At 39.5% G+C, this 23,534-nt stretch overlaps 1 protein-coding gene and 1 pseudogene across 2 annotated transcripts; both read left to right on the top strand.

The window, feature by feature from the left end:
- The first annotated feature begins 247 nt into the window (after positions 1-247).
- Positions 248-5,392, top strand: LOC146572181 (uncharacterized; annotated as a pseudogene). Its single transcript, XR_014892906.1, has 9 exons — positions 248-302; positions 1,893-2,183; positions 2,267-2,500; positions 2,606-2,710; positions 2,817-3,035; positions 3,535-3,878; positions 4,166-4,511; positions 4,607-4,664; positions 5,250-5,392. The product of XR_014892906.1 is annotated as an uncharacterized LOC146572181 (transcript).
- An 11,887-nt stretch (positions 5,393-17,279) lies between these two features.
- On the top strand, positions 17,280-21,965 carry LOC146572180 (uncharacterized). Its single transcript, XM_085278608.1, has 9 exons — positions 17,280-17,334; positions 17,533-17,838; positions 17,913-18,146; positions 18,243-18,347; positions 18,492-18,704; positions 18,790-19,131; positions 21,127-21,463; positions 21,555-21,612; positions 21,726-21,965. Exons 1-9 carry the CDS (start codon positions 17,280-17,282, stop codon positions 21,963-21,965), a joined length of 1,890 nt encoding a protein of 629 aa, XP_085134734.1.
- The last annotated feature ends 1,569 nt before the right edge of the window (positions 21,966-23,534 follow it).

The raw sequence follows: 23,534 nt of genomic DNA, 5'->3' as shown, positions 1-23,534 counted from the left end.
TCAGTTCTACACTATGTCTCTTTGTATCTGAAGAAATGATAGATAAATGAGGAAGTGATTGTGTTAAAGCTGAACGCAGTTTGTCTGCAGAAATACTCTGAATTTAACATTTCCTCTTAGATGGATGTTGATTGATTAATGCTTCTGATATTTTATCAAGTTAGATATGAGCAGTGGTAGTAATCAGGCCTTGAAAATATTCATATAGCCAACTTTTTCTGATTAGAAGTAAAAATCTGCAGCAGCCATGTTCTTGCCAGAAACTGGATGTTTGTTTATGGGTTTCATTCTGTGTCTCTCAGGTAGGAATAATTTGTTTCTCTTCATGACAAGTAAGTAATGATGTGTCAGGAATGTAGATAAAAGATGTAAAAAGTTCATTTCAGAAAACAGGAGATTCCCAGTTAACAGGATTTTTACTTGTTCTAGTGTTCTGAATTCTCCAGCGTATAAAAGCACCAGATTGTGATCCTTCTCACTGAAAAAAAGGCCACATTGGGTTTACTTAATTCAATAGTGGACATTGGTTGCACACAACTGTTTTGCTTTGGCAGAAACTTAAACAACTGAGTTAAATCAACACAACTTACTCATATTCAATAAACCTGTGCATTTTGTGTTGATAAAACGTGATTGAAACATGTTTAGATGAAGTAAGGTGAGCTTTTGGAATATTTTAATCCTTCGCAATGTTGTCATTTTATTTCAACACTATTCAATAACATTTACCCCAATACTACTTGGTCACTTAAATACTACATGCTGTCTTCATATTACATAATGTTCAACAAAGTCTAGAGTCTGGTTAGCATAAAAATGAAATGGATCTACAACTTCCTCCTATCTTTATCCATGGTTGCAGAGGGGCTGGGGCATAACCCTGAAGTGATAGGTTACAGGAGGCAGGGTACACCCTGGACAGCTCACCAGTCTATCACATAGAGACAAACAACAATTTTCACTTACATTCATGGGTAATTTAGATTCACCAATTAACCTAACCTAACTCTTTTGACTTTTAACTGTGGGAGGAAACTAGAATACCTAGAGAGAAACCACTGCAAGCCAGATTGGGGATTTAAACCCAGGACCTTTTTACTGTGAGGCAACAGCACTAACCCCCATGCTACAAAGCCAGGCTTAACAAAAGTAGGAAAGCTATGATTTCAAGGCTTGATGCAGAATTTTTCGTATGTTTTTGTCCTTGACAGGTTAAACCACAATAAATAGAATAAATAGCGATAGCATACACGTGGTGTGTGTGTGTATCTGCCTCTTATAACTCCAGTGATTTTCCTGCAGTTTGAAATCTTTTGCAATCTTGTGAATTTCATGAGTCCAGCAACTAACCACTCTTACTAGATTGTGTCACGTCATCTGAACAAGTTGTTGAATTTCGTACAGATCCTACATGATTTAGTTACGTTCAAGATAGAAACATGAAATTTTTGTGTTCAAATTACAAGTTAGACTTTTTTAATGTAACAACCACCCAATTTACTTTTTTCGGTATACCAAAAGAGTAGAGGTGGCTGCTCGACTTGACTGAGATGGATGCCTTCCTGAAACCACGATCCAAAGCGCACAAGACTGAAATCCCTTGCGGTGTCGCAAGATTCAACATCGCTATATTACTGACTTAGTTCACTCGAACATGATATGAACAATTTAATCTACCCTCTCTACATGTCATGTAGTTTCTACACTATATAGTTACACTTAACTTTAAAGCATAAGGCAATTGTGTTAAATACACGCAAGATGCTTACATAAATCCAAGAGATGACCAATCCCCTTTTTTTCAGTGTAACATGCTGTCATCACAGATTAGCACAGAAAAGAAAGTTAGCATAAATGTTCACCATGTTTTCTAATCACATGTTGTGTTAAAGGTGTTCAGGGAAAACAAAACAGCATCTGTGCCTTGAAAGGTTCATCAGTGAATCTGCCCTGCTCACATCAACATCCCACTGCAAGAAATAGCTGGTACACTGGACACTTGACTGTCTCCAAGATTGAACTCTCCACAGATGAAACACATGTAAAGTACAGCATGTCAGCAGAGAGTAATTTCACTCTAACAATCAATAATCTGACAGAGAGAGATGGAAATTTTTACTGCTGCATTAAAACTGCTGACAGATCAAAGTGTCAACAAAGTGGAATTCATCTCCATGTTACAGGTACAGTTCTTTTTACAAATGCATCATAAATGAATGAGTTTATGAATGATCAGTGTATTCATGTTGGTCATGTGACCTCTCAGAGCTGCAGGTAAAGGTGATTCCTGCCACAGAGGGACAGACAGTAACACTGATGTGCAGCAGCAGCTGTCCTCTGACTGAAAAGCCTGCAGCCTACATCTGGTACAAGAACAGAGAGTTTCTCTATGAGGACTGGTCTCCCTGGTACCAAGAGCTGCTCAGCAGTGAGGAAGCAGTCACATACTCCTGTGCTGTCAAAGGCTACGAGCATCTCAGAGCCCCTCAAGTCTCTGTGGGTGAGTCATGATGGACACCTCCTCATCATGTTATGAGATGTTAAACACAAACACTTTACTCTTCAGACTCTAATGAATTTACTGGAAGTTGTTGGTTTTTCTCAGGTTCCATCACAGAGACCTGCTTCAGTGTGACCTATGCTAAAGGGAGAATGTGTTCTTCTCAGCAGACATCAGTGGACGAGTCCTGCTCCATCACATATCCCAGAGGTGAAGTTCTGGACAAACTGCACTTTGAAACTTCATTTTTATTTCTTAATTTATTTGACGTGACAGAGATGAACTGGTGGAAAATGTGTTTATCATCTCCCAACAGAAATTCATGTCCAGAGGACTCCTGCTGAACACAGAGGTCACATCAGACTGACCTGTAACAGCAGCTGTTTTCTGACTGAGCCTCTGATTTCCTTTGTGTGGTATGAGAACAGAAAGCCTACAGTGCAGGAGGGAAAACAAATTCAGTTTTCCATCTCTCATCCAGAAAGTTTGTCTTGTGCTGTAAAAGGTCTTGAGGATGTGCGCTCTGCTGACGTCTGTGAGTAAACTTATTGTCTCTCCACTTGGTACTTGGTATTGTTCTAATTCTGTGTTGTTGTTAGAATATCTGATCACAATAACAGAAACACTGTAAATTTTAATGCTACAATGATGACACATTAAACATCATTTTTAATTTCTGATAATGTTTTGATTTTTTTGAAACAGTCACAGATGTTGTTCTTTTGCATTTTTCGGCTGCCGTTGCAGGGTTTTGATTCATTATTGTATGAGATGTGAATCTCGGTTACGTTTGGCAATTGTCAGTGCTTATTCAGATGGGTTTTGTAATAATCAATTCACTGATCTTTTTTTTCCCTAAAGACAGCTCTTTTGAATCAGTAATATACTGTATATCTTATAGGTCCTGATAAAATATTTGCACAGAAATTGATTGAAAATTCCTAATCAAGGGAAATCATTTATGTCTGTGATAAAGTTGAGCTGTTTTGCCAGACAGTTATTAACTCTTTCTGTCTACTTCATCGATATTTCAGGTGTTAGTGATGATTCCTGCTGGAGTTTGAATTATGTCCACAGCAGAATCTGTGCTCTGGAAGTATCTTCAGTCAACATCTCCAGTAAATACTCATATCCTGACTACGAGCAGATACAGTCTAAATAAAGTCAAGAGAAATGCTGAGGAGGACGTCAGGAGGAACCTGACTGAGGATGCAGATCATGTGGAGTATGATGACAGCATGAAGAACCAACACATCCTGAAGAACCAACATAAAGAAGCTGAAGAGAGATGACTCAGCAGAATACAGGTTCACCATCACAACAGGAAATGAAGAAGTGAAACAGTTTGATTTTCCTGGAGTTACTTTGATTGTCACAGGTAATTATGGTTTGTCTTTCTTCGTATAAAAATAATAAAAATAACAGTCAACACAAAATCCTCTGCAATGCTTTCAGCTGAATTAACAAGATGAAAATGCATGAATTTTCCTCAGCTGATGATGCGATAAGAAATATTTTATTTAGTCAAAAGGCTACAGATATTTGCCTTTTATTGCTTCTTGCACTCTTCAGAAGTTAGTGAAAACCAAAAGCACCAAATCTTGTTTTATCTTTAATGAGAACTACTTTGTGTTACATTTACTGACTAGTCTGAGTGTTTTTCAGAGCTGAGAGTGAAGATGAGTCCTTCTGCAGTGGTGACAGAGGGTCAGAGAGTCACACTGACCTGCAGCACCAGCTGTCCTCTGACTGACAACACAAACTACATTTGGTACTTGAACAGTCGACCTCTGACCCCGAGAGAGAACCAGAACAAACATCTGATCCTAGACCCAGTCAGCAGGGAGGATGCAGGAAGCTACTCCTGTGCTGTGAAAACCCACAAAGATATCAGCTCTGCTCCAAAGACTCTCACTGTCCAAAGTACTACAGGAACATGGACACCAGCAGCTGCAGGAGTTTCTGCAGCTCTGCTGGTTTTAATACTTCTCACTGTCTGCTGGTGGATCAGGTGAACGTTACTGTGTTATCTCTAAGACCAGTTATGTTTAAAGTGTGATGTGAAATGTTTTACCCATTCACTGATTTGTTTCTTTTATGCAACAGAAAAAAGAAGACTTCCAGTCAGTCTCCAAGAGGAGAAATGTCAGAATCAGTGCAGCAGGTACGAAATAAGATTCAAATAATTCTGCTGTTAGAAAAACATCCCCTCATCTTTCCTTTTTTCCTCACACGATCATTTATTCTGGAAAAAAGCTTAAACTTATTATATGTCTGCCTTTTTCTGAGTAACCAACTGTAGCATTCTTTTCAGTGTCCCTACCTACACCCGATGTTCATGTTCATCATTGTATCAAATAAGTCAGATATACATCAGCAATCCTTACCACACATTACATTAATATCATCTTCAACTAGATTTGTAATTGATTGGACATTGAACAGTCGTGATGTTTACCACTGACAGGAAAAATAATTTTTGAGTTCATTGCCATTTTTGTCCCGTCTGTTTCTCATTGTTATATCATGACCTCTGACCTTAATTGACACAATTGAGACCTGAAGTTCTTTAGAGGTTGTTTTTTGGGGGGGTTAGGTCTCTTAACTTGTTTCAGTTTGTCAGACAGGTTCTATTTGAGAATCTCAGTGACAGTGCAGTACAGTGACAATGTAACAAACAACAAACAACCAGCTATGAGTTATTGATGCAGTTTGATATAAATTTATAAGAACTGTCTCGTCTCCTCAGATGAACGTTGACTCCATGTATGAAAACATCTCAGCTCAGTCAGCAGAGCTGGATGATCATCACTACAGCAGACTGGACTTCAGTGAGAACCACACAGCTGACCTCTACTCCACCATTGAGCCACTGTATGCTCAATAAAGAAACGTTTGTTACCATGATGATTTCAACTCCAGTGATATTACTTTACCATCACAGCAGAGAAACTGCAGCATCTGGATCTGTCTGTGGGTTACACATATGTAGCCATGTCACATGTTTAACTGAGCTGCTTTGAATGCAGTTTGTCTGGAGAAAGACTCACAAAATTAAAATCTTTTTTCAGCCTTTCAGGTAGGAATGAACTATTTAAGTAAAGAGCAGATTCACTGTTTGACATGATTTGTTCTGTATGACCTCTCAATTGTATTTAAGTACCAGATTTGGACTCTTTAACACTAAAGTGTTTTCTTCACACAATTTGAAGTCCATCATTATACAATGAGAAAGATGAAACAAAGATGACAAGTGAAAAACATTCAAAACAGTTGCCAATCTTCATAGGGGTAGACGTCCCAGACAATTCACCCCAGTCAGACCACATAAGGCTCAGAGAAACTGCAAATCCCCCCAGGAACTACAAGACTCCAAAGGCCTCAGTTAGCATGTTAAATATTAATATTCATCTAAGTGCAATTAGAAAAAGACTGAACAAATATGGTCAATACAAATAATGAACAGCACCACATTTGGAGAGCATCTCAAACTAATTAAGCACACAAGTCATATACACTGAACGAGGGCTGATGATATGGGCAGTTTTGCCTACACAGAACCAGGACACCAGGGCTGAACTGGGCAGCTGAACTGCTGCTACGCCATATATCTTAAGGCACCCGGGCCCTCACGTATCTGCGATACGCACCTTGAAGAACAGAATTTAATTTTGAAGAAATGAGAAAGGATAAGAGTTGACAAGTTAAGAGAAAACAAAAAACAAAAAGAAAAAATAGTAAAATCAAAAGAATCGGTATGTTAGCTGTTGGGGCTGCTGTCACTGCACTGTCAGCAGTACAATCAGTAACAACTACTAACAAGCCCTCACAGTCACAGTGGGGTGCTTTTGTAGGGACAACAATCCCAATAAAAAAGTGAGGAAGAGACACAGGAAGTTGAAATTAATTTATTAAGAAAATAAATGATTATGAAGTGAGATATTCAGGGATTCAGGTAAAATGAATGGGAACTTTGACCATGAGCCACTCTTAATAGCTAAGGTGTGGCTTCTGATTGTCACAAGCTGCTGTGCAGCTAAGGCGTCCTAAACCAACGACAACGTGATTTAAACTTGATTCAAATAAATAATCAAACAAAATGAAGTATATTCATAATATGTGTATCGGAGCTCAGTGACCTTCCAGTCACTGAGGTGGCCATGGCCCTCACATTTGACTCTAAAATATTTTAAAGTCCTCTGTCTGACAGCTAAAGCCTAGAGTAAAATGAGTCATACAAAGGACAGTGAACCCAAGCTCATCAGCAAATCTTCAACAGAATGGCTTAAAAAGAAAAGAATCAAAGTGTTGCAATGGTCCAGTCCAGTCTTTCCAGACCTTAGGGCAGAGGTGGGACCAAGTCATTGTTTTGCAAGTCTCAAGTAAGTCTCAAGTCTTTATCCTCAAGTCTCAAGTCAAGTCTCAAGTAATGTCAGGCAAGTCAGAGTCGAGTCTCAAGTCACTGGTGTAAAAGTCCGAGTCAAGTCACAAGTCTGAAACTTTGAATTTCAAGTCCTTTCGAGTCTTTAAAAAAAAAAAACGAAAAAAAAATGTTGCAGTTATGCTAAATGTAAATATTAGACCATGTAATTTTAAAATCTGTGTTTTTCTCAACACATGACAAAATAGTGAACTTAGAAAATATACACAAATTGTGAAATTGCACCTCTTTAAAATGCAGCTCAATTAAACCTAGCTCCAAGAATAATTTTCACCGACAGTTCTGAGATAAGCTGCATGTTATTCTTGGATGCGGTTGTAGGACCAGCTTTAAAATCGCATGACAAAAATATCATACACATTAAAAAAAACTGCATCACCAACGTAGCCTGGACAACATTTGCTAGTTAGATGAAGTCAGCTATCTCATCGTAGCATATTTATATGCATATTTATAATTATACGGTTCTTGGAGTGAGTGCATACACTCATGAAGTTTAGTAACTTCCGGTCACTGCAACAAGCCCAGGTACAGTTTACCGACGGATGGGTGCAGGACCTTGAAACGCACCGTGTAGAACGAAAGACCATAGTACGTATCATAAGTCTACCAGTCTCACAAATTGTCTTCATAAATACACATTCGTTAACCGTTTATTAATAGGACCTTTGAGCTCAACGGTAATTAATTAGTAGTGGAAATAATTTCTGGTACCCATCACAGAAATGTAGCAGTGACAATAATACTGTATGCTGTAATCGTACTGGACAATTAGTGATACAAAAAACCTGTTTTATCCTGTGAATAAAAGTATATGTTTTTGTCAATGTACCATAATAACAGAAGCGAAACACAATATTGTGTCAGGACAATTCACTATTTATGCACAATAAACAAAGGAGCATAGCGTGACAATTTCTGTTCAGCGCCAGACTTGCTTGTAACCTATATCACCAATTATGTTAAGAAAAATGACGTATTAACTACTAAAAAACACTGACCTTTGTGTAAATGCTTGGAGCAGACTAACCTGTGAGCTGGAGTGTTCTGGGACGTTATATTTGATCTTTGAATGGCTGCAATCCAGTCGCGTCTTTGTTACTTCGGAAACATGGCTCGAACAATTTCTCTTCAGCGATGTAATCCGATAACAACCGATCTCTTTACCCGTCGGCTTCCCGTGGCTGTCATGTGACCGGCTATTGCAGTTAATAATACAACAGCTTCTTGACATTTTTGTGTTTCTTTTTATCGCTGTATAACTGATTTTAATTGAAAGGCTGTGTGCGCTAGTACCGCTTGCCACGAGTTCCCAGAATCCTTTGCGGTTCTACCCGTGAATGACGTCACATTTTCAATCTCTATATAATATGCATGTTAAATTTTATATTTGGGGTAAAATATCAAGTCTTTTCAAGTAAACCGGTTCAAGTCCAATTCAAGTCCCAAGTCATTGGTGTAAAAGTCCAAGTCAAGTCACAAGTCTTAGAACATTTTTTCAAGTCAAGTCTAAAGTCATAAAATTAATGACTCGAGTCTGACTCGAGTCCAAGTCATGTGACTCGAGTCCACACCTCTGCCTTAGGGGTGGCTGTAGCTCAGGTGGCAGAGCAGGTCAGCCACTAATCAGAAGGTCGGTGGTTCGATCCCAGGCTGCATCCTGGCTGCATGCCAAATGCCCTTGGGCAAGATACTAACCCCGTGTTTGCCTACTGGTGGTGGTCAGAGGGCCCGGTGGCGCCTGTGTCCGGCAGCCTCGCCTCTGTCAGTGCGCCCCAGGGCAGCTGTGGCTACAATGTAGCTTGCTATCGCCAGTGTGTGAATGTGTGTGTGAATGGGTGAATGACTGAATGTAGTGTAAAGCGCTTTGGGGTCCTATGGACTAGAAAAGCGCTATACAAATGCAGGCCATTTACCTTAGCCTGATGGAAAAACTGTATTGAGTCATTAAGAGGGATGTGCATAAAAACATGTCTGCAAACTGAAGCAATGCTGTAAAGAAGGGTTGGCCAAAATTCCTCTGCGATGATGCAGTTCCTTATAGGAACTGAAACTAAGATATTTAAAGACTTAGCAGCTCTTGAACTTGAGACACTCTGTCTCTGTCAGGCTCTCTCACACCAAATAAGAGGAAGCCTCAAAACTTTGTCAGATTTAGCTTCATATAAAGGCAAGCAAACCAGTAAATTGTCTGAAATCAGGCGTACTAAAATCCAGGAACTTTTCACTGGACACAAATAAATGTGTTCAGTTCTAATAAATGTGCTATTTTAGGTATTATGACTTTGTACATTATTGTGGATGGAACAGAAGGTAAAAATCTTGATCCCAGACTCAGAGGACTCAGAACTGGTTCATCATCACCATCATCTCAGCTGCACCTAATATATTCTTGATGGTCTGGTTGTATTAAAGGTTCTTTTTATTGCACAGCTTAAGGGAAAATTTCAGTGACTTGGATGCCTTTTGAAACTGCTGGAGTGAGAATGAGGAACGAGACAAAAAGAAAAGAGAAGGAATGCAACAGTCAAATGATGATGTCACAGTCAGTATACATTTCCTCTGTACTCACAAATCACAGAAGAATAAGCTGTATAAAATCTGTATTAATTTATTTTTTAAACTTCCTGGTGACCTTGACTTTGAGGTAAAGCTCACACCTTGACCAGTTACCAGTAAAGAATTCAAACTCATGTTTTTCGTAGATGCACCTGCAGCTAAGTGGTAAAAGGAGCTCAAAGCTTCACTTAAATTTATTCATGAATATCTCGACTGGTTTTAGCAACACTTACTTAAGCTACGCTGCCATCTCCTGGCAAAACTGACTATCACTACCACATCAGTTGAGAGGAAGAACCGTTAAAATCATAACACAAATTTTTAAAAAGTAATGTATATTTACTAAGGTGATAATCAACATTTAAAATTCCCACCAGTAAAAGGCTGAGATTTCTTCTTTGACTCTTATGTCTTTTCTTTTCCCTTTCTTTGATTTTGTGAACTTTATGCTTCGAAGATGAAGATGAATCTTTTGAAAGATGCTCATTAAACTTTTCTGGGTTTCATCTTGTACATCTTAGCTATAAGTGATTATTATTACGTTACTTACTCATTACATATTTAGTAAATTAATAATCTGAATTTATGCTGGATTAATTAATTAATTAATTAACTAATTAATTACTATTACTGTGGTCTCAGAGGTCCATCAGTGGATCTGCACTGATCACATCAACATCTGAGTTCAAGCAGAAAATGGTTCACTGTAAACTCGGATGGTTACAAGTAAGTTCAGAGTGAGCTCTCTGTACGTGTAACGCAGAAACGGCCCTAACCAATCTGGCGCCCTAGGCAAGATTTTAGGTGGCGCCCCCCTACATCAGCAGTGTAGTGTAATGTTGTAACAAATAATATTTCTATTAAATAAGCTTTACTTTGCATTTTAATTAACGTGGGATTATTTTTTGTATTTAGAAATAATAGTACCAACTTTTTTTTTTTTCAACATTTGTGGCACTGGCGTGGCGCCCCCTGATGGACGGCGCCCTTAGCATTTGCCTATACGGCCTATGCCACGGGCCGGCCCTGGTGTAACGTACAACATGTCTGAAGAGAAAAACCCAACTTTAACCATCAATGACCTGAGAGAGAGTGATGCAAACACACTTTTACCAAGAGCTGCTCAGCAGTGAGGAAGCAGTCACATACTCCTGTGCTGTCAAAGGCTACAAAGATCTCAGAGCCTCTGAAGTCTCTGTGGGTGAGTCATGATGTTTATGGTTGCTACAAAACAAACAGAATGGGTCATACAGCAAATCATTACAATCAGGATCACTTCTTTGTTTCTAGGTTCCATCACAGCAACCTGCTTTAGTGTGACCTATGCTAAAGGGAAAATATGTTCTTACAGGCAGACATCAGTAGATGAGCCGTGCTCCATCACATATCCCAGAGGTGAAGTTTTCACAAATAAGCAAACATCTTCCACCAAACCTCTAATATATTAGTTTGATCTCATTTTTCTTCAAAAAATATAAAGCTCACATATTACCTTTATTAATACATGTATTAGCAAGCCATATTTAATTACTCCTTTTTCTTAACACCAAACACCAAAAATAAAATTACATACATTATGTCAAAGTGACTCATTAAAACTATATTTATCATCTCAGAAAGCAGAAATTACAAGAATCAACAATTTTCATTTCAAAGCTATTCAACAGACAAGTTCTCCTGTGCTGTAAAAGGCCTTGATTACCTTCTGTATACACGGTGTATATACACACACACACACACACACACACACACACACACACACACACACACACACACACACACACACTCTGTGCTAATATTTTCTTGTGCTGCTTGAATCGGCAACAAAGTTCCTTAGCTAGAAGACTCAGAAACAATCTTCTTTTGCCTGTCCGCCCTGTGCATGCCTTATACAAAATGTAGGCATTCACCACCGCCAGGTTCAGCATATTGTAGAAAACCGCTACTGGTCACCTGCGTGTTGCTGCTCTTACAGAATACATGCGTGCCATTTGGTCCAACACGTCTACACCACACTGTAAAAGAAGAGAGAGAGAGTCATGAGTATATGTTTTTTCTATAGGCCTGTATAGCACACATCAGAAAACATTGTAGCACTGATGTAAAATTATACACACATTCGCATACCTTCATGTGGTTATAGTTTCTTATTGCTTTGGGTTTCCTCTTTCTGCCGTCACTGATCGTCACATCTTAGTGCATGGAACTAAGAACACACACAGTCTTGGTTTTTTTAGGTCCATAAATTGTGAAGGAGACACCGCCACTTCTAAGCACTGAAGTGGAGAATTCCTCTCGCTGTGCAGTGTCTTTTGCAATTTGAGGAAGTTCACGGCGGACTTTATTCACCGGCACGGTGAATAAAGTCCACAAAACAACGTTACTTGGCACAAGTAACGTTGTTTTGCGCTGCAGTAGTCTGTGCGACAGCGACAGTGAAGTGAAGGAATTGTCCGTTGTGACGTTTCTCCCATCATCCAAAAACAGCTCCACTAGTTTCATGACCACGTTCTCTGCCAGCCTCTCTTCCTTCTGACGACTGGGGTCCTTTCCCAAGTAGATGCACTGCAGACATATTTGGTCTCCAGATCCGTGGCCATCCAGAACTTGATCCCAAATTTGTCTGGCTTGGTTGCGATATACTGTGTGAATGGACACCGAACCTTGGTAGGGAAAAGCTGTTCATCTATGGTCATGTGTTCTCCTGGAATGAAACTCTTAGCACAGTTCTCATTGAAGCGTGTCCAGATGTCAGAGATTGCCTCAAATTTATCTGTTTTCACCCGTTCTGCCCGCGTGTCCTTGTCATCAAATTGAAGGTGTTGCATAATTAAAATGAATCTATCTCGGGGCATTGTCTCTTTGTTTACTGGCACCAGAAATCTTTCTGACCAGCAATCTAGAATGGCACCAACGGGACACATGATTGCTCTTAGGGTCAGGGTTTTTTTTTTTTTTTTTTTAAATTTTTGCTATTTTTACAGGAACAGGCAGAGGAGAGAACATGTAAAGCTGGAGTGATCACACATGTCACTCATGTCATTGTATTAGCAACTTGTCATTCTGTTTTCACACATTTTTTTATAAATAAAATGGACTTGTGTTTCCATATATTGTGAATGTGACCAAAAACAAATGTCCATTACAGAGGCCATAAATGAATAGGCTGGTGTGGTGGGGCGTGGTCTGCGGTGCCGTGAAGGGAGGGCGGATGCACCTGCACGGCATCCTTAATCACGCCCGCCTAGTTAAAACACGGGGATTCAGGGGTTTGGGTGTGTTGTGTTGAGATGTACATATCCGAATGATACTCCGTGGTCCCACCGTGCCTTATTCTCGCCACAGCTGGTTCTCAGGAGGGTGTAGGGTCATATAAAGACAAAATTATACAGAATATATATAACATAATATAATAATATGATATATATAATATATAACTAACCAGACCAATTTGTGGTTTGCAAGGACGAGAGGACCATAGTTGGATAAATGTGTCAATTCTAGCTAACAGCAAGATCAGAAATCAGAAACACAATGAAATCAAGGAGTACCAGGGGCTTAAGGACCAACTGGAGGTAAAGTCCAAATTGTCTTAGTAGTAATAGAAGCATGAGGAGCTGCCACCCCAAATCAGGATGAGTGGCTTCAGCAGATTCCAGGCAGAACATCAAGGGTCTCTGCACAGAAGCGTGCAGTTCTAGGAGCAGTAATGGAAGATACTGCATAGAACAATATACATACACAATACATATGAAGTATTGAAGCTGTTATTTATGTTTTACTGTAAAATTCACTGAAGGCTCTGACTACTTGAAAGTAGACCATGATTTGTTAAAAATTACCTGTAAAAATTCAAATTGTTACGATTTGTTCGAGAAGTGAAACTGATAACCTTAATAAAGAAAAGAAAAACAAAGGCAATAAAGTCTGAAGCCTGAGCGTTTGGCTTACAGGGATCATTTGTATATATGTTAAATTTATTTTTCCAAACTTTGGGCATCCACCACTGTAACTGTATGCAAATGACAGAAAACAAATACAAGTAAAATTGGGTCCTTTTACGTTGTGGGGCCCAATTATTTAAACAAAAATAAAGATCAACCATTTTTTTTTAAATCTGCAACATAAGATAGTGAAATAACTACAGATATTTATACCTAACTTATCTTGTCTGTGAACTTGAAAAGAAGTAGGCAGAGAACAATAGAAAATGTTGCTGAGATGAAGAGTTATAATGGTGTCCTCTGGTGGACATGGCCTGAACTGCTAACCAACTTCAAGAAGTCACCCAAAATTGTCTGGATTTATCTTAAAGTTGACACAGCAACAAGTAAAGTACTTATTTTATAAAAGTAATACATGATATATATGACTTTTATATGTTAATTATTTATATATGATAGTGTTTCATGCAGCACAGTAAGACCAAAAAACAAAAACAAAAACAGAGTGAATTTAAAACAAAATTCTTGTCACCAGTGTTTACCTCTATGGTTCAAATCCTATTTTTCCTTCTGGGTGCGGCTAAAAAAGGCTAAAGACTGGCAGACGTTTTGACTGTGGAGCCACACTTAGCAGTGACATTAAACGAACAAGAATACGACAGGACAAGTGACAAGTTAAACCACTACAGGGCTGCAACAATAACATTAATATCACCTCTTCAAAGCCAGAATACAATTCAATCAGACAACTCAAACACTGGTTGCATATGGTTACCCTTAAAGAAAGTAACTAGAGACAGGCTACATAATCATATATATATATATATATATATATATATATATATATATATAAAACACCAAGCACGCCCCTGCGGGCGGTTTATCCTTCAAGCTCGGGTCCTCTACCAGAGGCCTGGGAGCTTGAGGGTCCTGCGCAGTATCTTAGCTGTTCCCAGGACTGCGCTCTTCTGGACAGAGATCTCCGATGTTGTTCCCGGGATCTGCTGGAGCCACTCGCCTAGCTTGGGAGTCACCGCACCTAGTGCTCCGATTACCACGGGGACCACCGTTACCTTCACCCTCCACATCCTCTCGAGCTCTTCTCTGAGCCCTTGGTATTTCTCCAGCTTCTCGTGTTCCTTCTTCCTGATATTGCTGTCATTCGGAATCGCTACATTGATCACTACGGCCGTCTTCTTCTGTTTGTCTACCACCACTATGTCCGGTTGGTTAGCCACCACCATTTTGTCCGTCTGTATCTGGAAGTCCCACAGGATCTTAGCTCGGTCATTCTCCACCACCCTTGGGGGCATCTCCCATTTTGACCTCGGGACTTCCAGGTTATACTCGGCACAGATGTTCCTGTACACTATGCCGGCCACTTGGTTATGGCGTTCCATGTATGCCTTGCCTGCTAGCATCTTGCACCCTGCTGTTATGTGCTGGATTGTCTCTGGGGCATCTTTACACAGCCTGCACCTGGGGTCTTGCCTGGTGTGATAGACCCCAGCCTCTATGGATCTTGTACTCAGAGCTTGTTCTTGTGCTGCCATGATTAGTGCCTCTGTGCTGTCTTTCAGTCCAGCTTTGTCCAGCCACTGCTAGGATTTCTGGATATCAGCCACCTCCTCTATCTGCCGGTGGTACATACCGTGCAGGGGCCTGTCCTTCCATGATGGTTCCTCGTCTCCCTCCTCTTTCTAATATATATATATATATATTAATGAGATCATTAACGAAGAGAGGGAAGGTAGTCAGAACTGAGGGGATTGAACTACCAGAAGGCAACATTGCAGACATAGAGGACAGTTACAAGTACTTGGGGATCCCGCAGGCGAATGGGAACCATGAAGAGGCCACTAGAAAAGCTGCAACCACCAAGTACCTGCAGAGGGTCAGGCAAGTCCTGAGGAGTCAGCTGAATGGTAAGAACAAGATCCGGGCCATCAACACGTACGCCCTGCCCGTGATCAGGTACCCTGCTGGGGTAATAGGCTGGCCAAAGGAGGAGATAGAAGCCACTGACATAAAGACAAGAAAGCTCCTTACCATGCATGGAGGGTTTCACCCCAAGTCCAGCACCCTGAGGCTGTACGCTAAGCGGAAGGAAGGGGGCCGGGGACTGGTGAGTGTCAGCACCACAGTCCAGGATGAGACAACGAACATCCAAGAATACATTGGGAAGATGGCCCCAACTGACCGAGTGCTCAGTGAATACCTCAGGCAGCAGAAACCCAAGAAAGAGGAGGGAGACGAGGAACCATCATGGAAGGACAGGCCCCTGCACGGTATGTACCACCGGCAGATAGAGGAGGTGGCTGATATCCAGAAATCCTACCAGTGGCTGGACAAAGCTGGACTGAAAGACAGCACAGAGGCACTAATCATGGCAGCACAAGAACAAGCTCTGAGCACAAGATCCATAGAGGCTGGGGTCTATCACACCAGGCAAGACCCCAGGTGCAGGCTGTGTAAAGATGCCCCAGAGACAATCCAGCACATAACAGCAGGGTGCAAGATGCTAGCAGGCAAGGCATACATGGAACGCCATAACCAAGTGGCCGGCATAGTGTACAGGAACATCTGTGCCGAGTATAACCTGGAAGTCCCGAGGTCAAAATGGGAGATGCCCCCAAGGGTGGTGGAGAATGACCGAGCTAAGATCCTGTGGGACTTCCAGATACAGACGGACAAAATGGTGGTGGCTAACCAACCGGACATAGTGGTGGTAGACAAACAGAAGAAGACGGCCGTAGTGATCGATGTAGTGGTTCGGAATGACAGCAATATCAGGAAGAAGGAACACGAGAAGCTGGAGAAATACCAAGGGCTCAGAGAAGAGCTCGAGAGGATGTGGAGGGTGAAGGTAACGGTGGTCCCCGTGGTAATCGGAGCACTAGGTGCGGTGACTCCCAAGCTAGGCGAGTGGCTCCAGCAGATCCCGGGAACAACATCGGAGATCTCTGTCCAGAAGAGCGCAGTCCTGGGAACAGCTAAGATACTGCGCAGGACCCTCAAGCTCCCAGGCCTCTGGTAGAGGACCCGAGCTTGAAGGATAAACCGCCCGCAGGGGCGTGCTGGGTGTTTTTATATATAATATACATGAATCCTGATATAAGAACAGGAGTAACTTTACTTATGAACGACAGGATGAGTTAATACTGTATGATTCATAGATCACGACTTTCAGGTCCAATTAGTTACAGAATATTATTGTGTGATTAACGATAGGAAAGTGAAAATGAGTTTCTGTTAAAAGTGCTTCATAAATAAATGTTTATAGAAATGGAAAATACAATTCAGTCTGAGAGTTCAAACACATTTCAGATATTTTTAATCAATTGTTCCCCATAGCTCATTGTTTCATATTTTTTAAAACAAAATATAGTCACAGTAGATTAAAGTCTGAATCGCTCCAGCTGTGTTTATTACAAATTGTCATACTGAGATATGCTCAGCAGTTTATCACCTCCACACCTTTCTGTTCAACAACTTATATTTAATAAACTGAATATTTAATGCATTCAAAACACAACTGCATGCAGCAAGTAAATAAATTAAAAGCATTATTATTGAGGAATTGAACTGATGTAGATTAAAATAATATTCATGCTACAACAAAGCATTTAAGGATGCAAACGATTCAAAGGAAGAGGAAGCAAGTTTACTTTTAGTTTCAAAGATGCAAGATATGTGAAACCAAAGAATATGAACCAGCAGCCCACCCCTCGCTCTGATAAAGAGTACTGCTTAGTTTGTCTGATGACTCACTTTGTATCTTTTGGTTTGAGCTTTTACTGTCAGCTTTACGCTCAAAGTCTGGACTAAAACAACAATGGAGTTGAGAGATGCTGGTCGTCTGCTTGTGGGTCTCATCTTTTACATTTCAGGTATCAGAGATTATTTATGAGTTCTTATGTAAAAATCGTTAGTTAATATTAACTTAAGAAAAAGATCTTGTAATATTTACAGATGAGGAATTTTAGTTTAGATTAGTTTCTAATGTAAAGTACTGAAAATTATTAAGTAATTAATAACAAAGACATATTAATAAGATAAAAACATTTATTAACTCCCTTCTGTTAAAGGTGTTAATGGAGGAGAAACCAGGATCTGTGCTTTCAAAGGTTCATCAGTGGATCTGCACTGCTCACATCAACATCTGACTTCAAGCAGAAAATGGTTCACTATAGACTGGGATGGTTACAAGTTTGTTCAGAGTGAGCTCTCTGTGGATGGACAACGTGTAACATACAACATGTCTGAAGAGAAAATCCCAACTTTAACCATCAATGATCTAAGAGAGAGTGATGCAAATGCTTACTGCTGTATGAAGACTGCAGACAGTGCAGGAAACTGTTGGCTAAACAGAATTACTCTCCAAGTAGTTACAGGTACAGTGACTTTTACTTATTACTTACTTTCCAAATGACATCATTGTATAAGTTGTTCTCCATCATCCTCTCAGAGCTGCAGGTAAAGGTGATTCCTGCCACAGAGGGACAGACAGTAACACTGATGTGCAGCAGCAGCTGTCCTCTGACTGAAAAGCCTGCAGCCTACATCTGGTACAAGAACAGAGAGTTTCTCTATGAGGACTGGTCTCCCTGGTACCAAGAGCTGCTCAGCAGTGAGGAAGCAGCCACATACTCCTGTGCTGTCAAAGGCTACGAGGATCTCAGAGCCCCTCAAGTCTCTGTGGGTGAGTCATGATGTTTATAGTCCCTACAAACCCTTCAGCAAAAAACTGTAAAAATAACCTCAGTAAAAATATTAAATCTCATTTCTTTTTGTCCAGATTCCATCACACAGACATGCTTCAGTGTCACTTATGCTTATGGAAACATGTGTTCTTATAATCAGACATCAGTGGATGAGCCGTGCTCCATCACCTACCCTAGAGGTGAAGTTTCCACAAACAAATTGTATAAACACTTCTCCAAACCTTTATATCATATTCATTTAAACTGCACAATTATGTGACTTAAATGAGCCGCATGATTATATCTAAATAGTGACGAGAAGTGTATTTATCTTCAATCGACAGAGGTTTATGTTCAGAGAGCTTCTTCCACCTTGGGATTTGTCACACTGACCTGTAACAACAGCTGTAATCTGACTGACCATCAAGCTGTCTACATGTGGTATCACAACAAAATAAACTATCATGAGAATCAACATTTTTCAACTCATAACTCTTCAACAGACACATTCTCTTGTGGAGTTAAAGGTCACACACATCTTCAATCTAAAAAAGTTTGTAAGTGTCAAATCTGTTTTTCTTTTCAACTAATAATGAAACACAGACCAATCAAACAACTTTAAATCTTCCATCTATATGTCAGGTGTTCAGGATAAAAACTGCTGGAGAGTGAATTATGTCAGCAGGAGAATCTGTGCTCTGGAAGGATCTTCAGTCAACATCACAAGTGAATACTCACATCCTGATAACATGAAGCCAGAGTTTAAATGTTGGAGTAAAAAATGGAGAAAAGATAAAGTGGAAGTTGAAGAGCTGATTGAGGCTGCAGGTGGTGTGGAGTATCAGGACAACATGAAGAACCAACACATCCTGACCATCAACAACCTGAAGAAGAATGACTCAGGAGGATACACATTCAGATTCAACAAAGATCATGAAGGATGGACACAGTCTGATTTGCCTGGAGTCTTTTTGATTGTCACAGGTAAATCTAAACTCCTCAGTCAGCAGACTTTACTCATTAATATTTCAATATGAGCAGAAGCGCTAGAACTATTCAGATCTTTCTCGGTTATATAACAATGTTAAAATATTCCCTTACAATGAAAAGTTTGTTCTTAATTAAAAGCATGTAAATGCTATGAAAAATAACTATAGTTAAAATATCAAAAGTAAAAACTGGCATTTTGCTTGATTTAATATAATAGTTTTAAAATTATATACAAATGAGTTTTTCGACAAAGAAATAATTTTTGTAACAACTTTCATCTTCAATTGAGGCATTTTAATAAAAGAATTACTTAAACGGTTCAGGAAATACAATCATATTTATACGGTCCCCCATTTTCAGAGGCTCAAAAGGGAACTGGATATCTGATAGCAAGATACATTAAGCAAAGAAAGATCCGGAGTTTATTTCAAGTATTTCATGTTTATTTACTAAAATGTTCTGGAAAAATGAAATATTTGGACAAATGAATCAAGATTCATTTGTACCAGAATGATGGCCAAATGCCTCAAATGCAATAGTGTTTCACAGTCCCACTGGATAAGGTATCATGGGCTGGTTGTGTTGTGCCCTTAAACAGGGGAAATAGTGAGGAGAGGTGAAAGAACGGCACAGACACGCAGCTCTCACTCTCACTCGTCTGTATTGAGTTTCAGAAGCAATACAACAAAAACAATATTCTTATGGATGCACTCAGTCTCAGGACAACTGTATCCAAACTAAGTCACTATTGTTCGCTGCATTAGCTGATGAGAATACTTTAGATAACATGAACTGTAGCATTAGACAAAAACATATTTTTAACTCGCACATGTTAGCTGACACAGTCACTAACTTTCCACAGCAATGAAATAATACTTTAAGTACTGCATGTCTTTCAGTAGTTAACTTATACAGATCGTAACAGAAAAATCTTCACACAATATGGCGGAGTAAGAGCGAAAACTAGCATATGCAGCAACAGAGATTAACTGGAACTTCTCAGCAAAATAGTCCGCAATTCACATCTTCCGCTACAATGAACAATGATAACAATGTAATAATCAACAGTAACACACATTTATATAGATTTGTGCATGACAGTTACCTTAAACAGGGGAAATAGTGAGGAGAGGTGAAAGAAAGGCACAGACACGCAGCTCTCACTCTCACTCGTCTGTATTGAGTGAAGGAGGAAGCGCGCGAACCCACCTACTGGAGCCCTGAGGCATTAACAATGGATCGATGCACAATCAACCCAGGCAAAACTTTCACTACTTATCTCCCTCTATATTCCCACTGCATATTCTATTCGAAAACAGTCAAAGCAACAAATAAAACATTAATAAGGGCATGACATGAAATGTAAGGAACAGAGATGTACAACTTCAAAACTAATCAAATTTATGATCCACCACAGTTGCATGGCAGGCAGAGACACAAATACTCACTAACAGAGACGCACACTCAACATGAGGAACCAGCAACGTGACAAGGAACACTGGGAAGCTGGGAAAAACAAGGCACATGTGAAATAAGTCAGACTAATGACAAGGGAAGCAAAACTGAACACAACACAAGAGACTAACAAAATAAAACAGGAACGTAACACTGAGACTGAAACACAAATTTAACAGGCCAAAGTAAACACAAAGACAAAACTGAGTAAATATAGGCAACAACAGAAACACAGACATAGGAGGACAGGAAAAACCTGAGAATAACTAACAACGAAATCTTAAACACACATTTAGAATGACACCCTAACCTAAGAAAATATAATATTTAAACTGAAAACTACTCAAAGTCAAATAAATGTTTTATTATTTAACTGAATATGAGGACTGGAGGGTCTGCCTGCAGTCAGGCCTCAATTAAAACTCATGTTTTGTGAGTAATTCATGTTGCGATTTGGAAGAGTTTCATGTCTTGCCTTAATACTATTATTATTACTATTATTATTATTGTTGTTGTTAAATGTTCGTCTTTCAGAGCTGAGAGTGAAGATGAGTCCTTCTGCAGTGGTGACAGAGGGTCAGAGAGTCACACTGACCTGCAGCACCAGATGTCCTCTGACTGACAACACAAACTACATTTGGTACTTGAACAGTCGACCTCTGACCGCAAGCGAGAACCAGAACAAACATCTGATCCTAGACCCAGTCAGCAGGGAGGATGCAGGAAGCTACTCCTGTGCTGTGAAAACCAACAAAGATATCAGCTCTGCTCCAAAGACTCTCACTGTCCAAAGTATCACAGGAACATGGACAATTGGAGTTTCTGTAATAGTTCTGGTTTCAATACTTCTCCTTTTCTTCTTTTTGATTAGGTACGCAACACGGTGTTTGATTCAAAGTGACAACATTTTATCTCTGGCATGAACTCACTTATTTTTTCTGTTTATTACTTTCAATAATCAGAAAAAAGAGGACTACGAGTCAGTCTTCCACAAACGAAACATCAAACAACATAGTGGAGGTAAAGATTACTGTAGAGTTGGAAAACACATTTTCATACTGAATGATCTTTCTTACAGAGTCAAAGGAGTCAAATCTTTAAGTGAATTATGATGTATCGCTTTTTGTTCTTAGCTAAATCCTGATCCTGTGCGTGAAGACATCTTAGGTGAGCCACAGGTGGAGGATGAAGTCCTCTACAGCAAAGTCTACTTCTTTAAAAACCACACAGATCCTCTTTTGTCTACCATAGAGCCACTTCAGCCAAGAGAAGAGCAGCATGCTGATTACACTGTGGTGAAGTATAGAAATAACACGAGCTCTGATGAAGAATCTGTTGTCCTTTCAACAGAAACAGACCCCACATGGTGTTGAACAAGCCTTTTAACACATCTCTGCAACTGTCATTTAAAATTTTGTGCATCACACTTGAATCTTCATTTTACCTTTTTGCTGTGTTCGACAAAATTAGATTAGGCAGTTCGATGGGCTTCACATGTTACTCATATGAATGGAATAATTCATGATCATGTAAATATTATGCTCATGTATTTTTATTTTTATTCTATTTTAGCAGGTCACGTGCCTTTTGTCTCCCTTTTCTAACCGTGAGAGCAATTACACACAAAGAAAGGTTGTTCACTATAATCCAAGAACAAAGGGATACAACAACTGTAGTGTTTGCTGTGGGGATGACCCTTGTGTGCATGTGCTATTATAGCAGAAGACACTGAAATGCGGGAATGTCACTGCATTATAGCCTTGATTTTGTCACAGTGCAGAATATTTAAGTCCAAGTTGTTACTCTTATTTATTTCGTAACAACTGGAAACCTTGTTATGTCTTTTTCAGAACTGTACATTTAACCATTTCATTGCTGTTAGTAATTTTTATTTCATTGACGGTTTGTTCTTATATCATTATATCACTGGTGAATTTTGCCACTTAGCGCTGCCCTTTGTCACTTTTATATATGTATAAACATATGATGTGTTTTTGTGTATATATGTAAACCTTGTTGAAAATTTGGATTTACAAAGTATGACAATTACAAATACAGATATCAGTGTCACAGTATAAAGACAAATAACCTGATTTAGAAATTATTTTATTTGTGGCAACAAGCAGAGATAAAAGGCTTTTCATCTGTAAACTCCTCACCCAGCCCCCACACTTGCATGTGCATTGCTGCGATTGCAATCAGTTTCTAGCAGAGAGTCTTTTTGCGTGCTAACTCAAAGATAATAACAGGGTTCAGTGGAAAATATTACTGAAAACATAACCTGCAAGCGCCATCTGCAGAGACTGCTGCTGAGATCATGAGCTGTGATAATGGCAGCCTACGGTGGACAGACCACAAACTGCTAAAGAGCAGAACAAGCTAGACTGGTGCTTAATAATGGTGATGTTTTCCAAATGGTCACTATTATTATTAATATTATTGTTATTATTATTATTTTAACAGGCTGTAAACATGCCTTGTAAAAATGTTTGTATTTTAAGCATTTTAACTCTTGTGCCATTTTTTATTGCACTCCATCAGGTTTGAGCAGGAGAGTTTTAGAAAAAGTAATGAATACATACAGCATACATATATATACATAAATGTAGAGGAATAATATCAATACTTAGAACAGTCATTGAGACTGAAAGTTACCTGAACATCTAAAATATTCAGCACAAGACAACTAAGCCCCATTGTTCTTCCTGCAGACAGCAAAAGAACCACAGAGGAAGGACATTCATGTTTACTCTCTTTTCTTTTTGTCCTTGCCTGTCCTGCCCGGCAATCAGAATTATTGTCTGAAGCCCAAGAAAAAGCCCAGCAGATTTATGTTCCCAAGTTGACCAAGTTCCGCTTTTGCTGTCCTGGTCCACTTGATAGTAATAGTTTTTATAGATAGATAGATAAAATAGAGGATTTTTTATTATGAGTTATTACAA

This window comes from Mchenga conophoros, linkage group LG6 (genome assembly GCF_057382185.1).
Source record: "Mchenga conophoros isolate Kocher_MC1m ecotype Shallow Benthic linkage group LG6, M_conophoros_male_GT1.1, whole genome shotgun sequence".
In the NCBI taxonomy this organism is placed as follows: Eukaryota; Metazoa; Chordata; class Actinopteri; order Cichliformes; family Cichlidae; genus Mchenga; species Mchenga conophoros.
The sequence above is the reverse complement of the archived record's forward strand: the minus strand, read 5'-3'. Positions and strand labels throughout refer to the sequence as shown.

Bases quoted from the DNA above. Each gene is read 5' to 3' on its own strand.
- LOC146572180 (XM_085278608.1), top strand. From the start codon at position 17,280: ATGGAGTTGAGAGATGCTGGTCGTCTGCTTGTGGGTCTCATCTTTTAC. The intron at 17,839-17,912 runs GTACAGTGACTT...TCATCCTCTCAG, and splicing joins TACTCTCCAAGTAGTTACAG to AGCTGCAGGTAAAGGTGATT. The intron at 18,705-18,789 runs GTAAGTGTCAAA...TCTATATGTCAG, and splicing joins TCTTCAATCTAAAAAAGTTT to GTGTTCAGGATAAAAACTGC.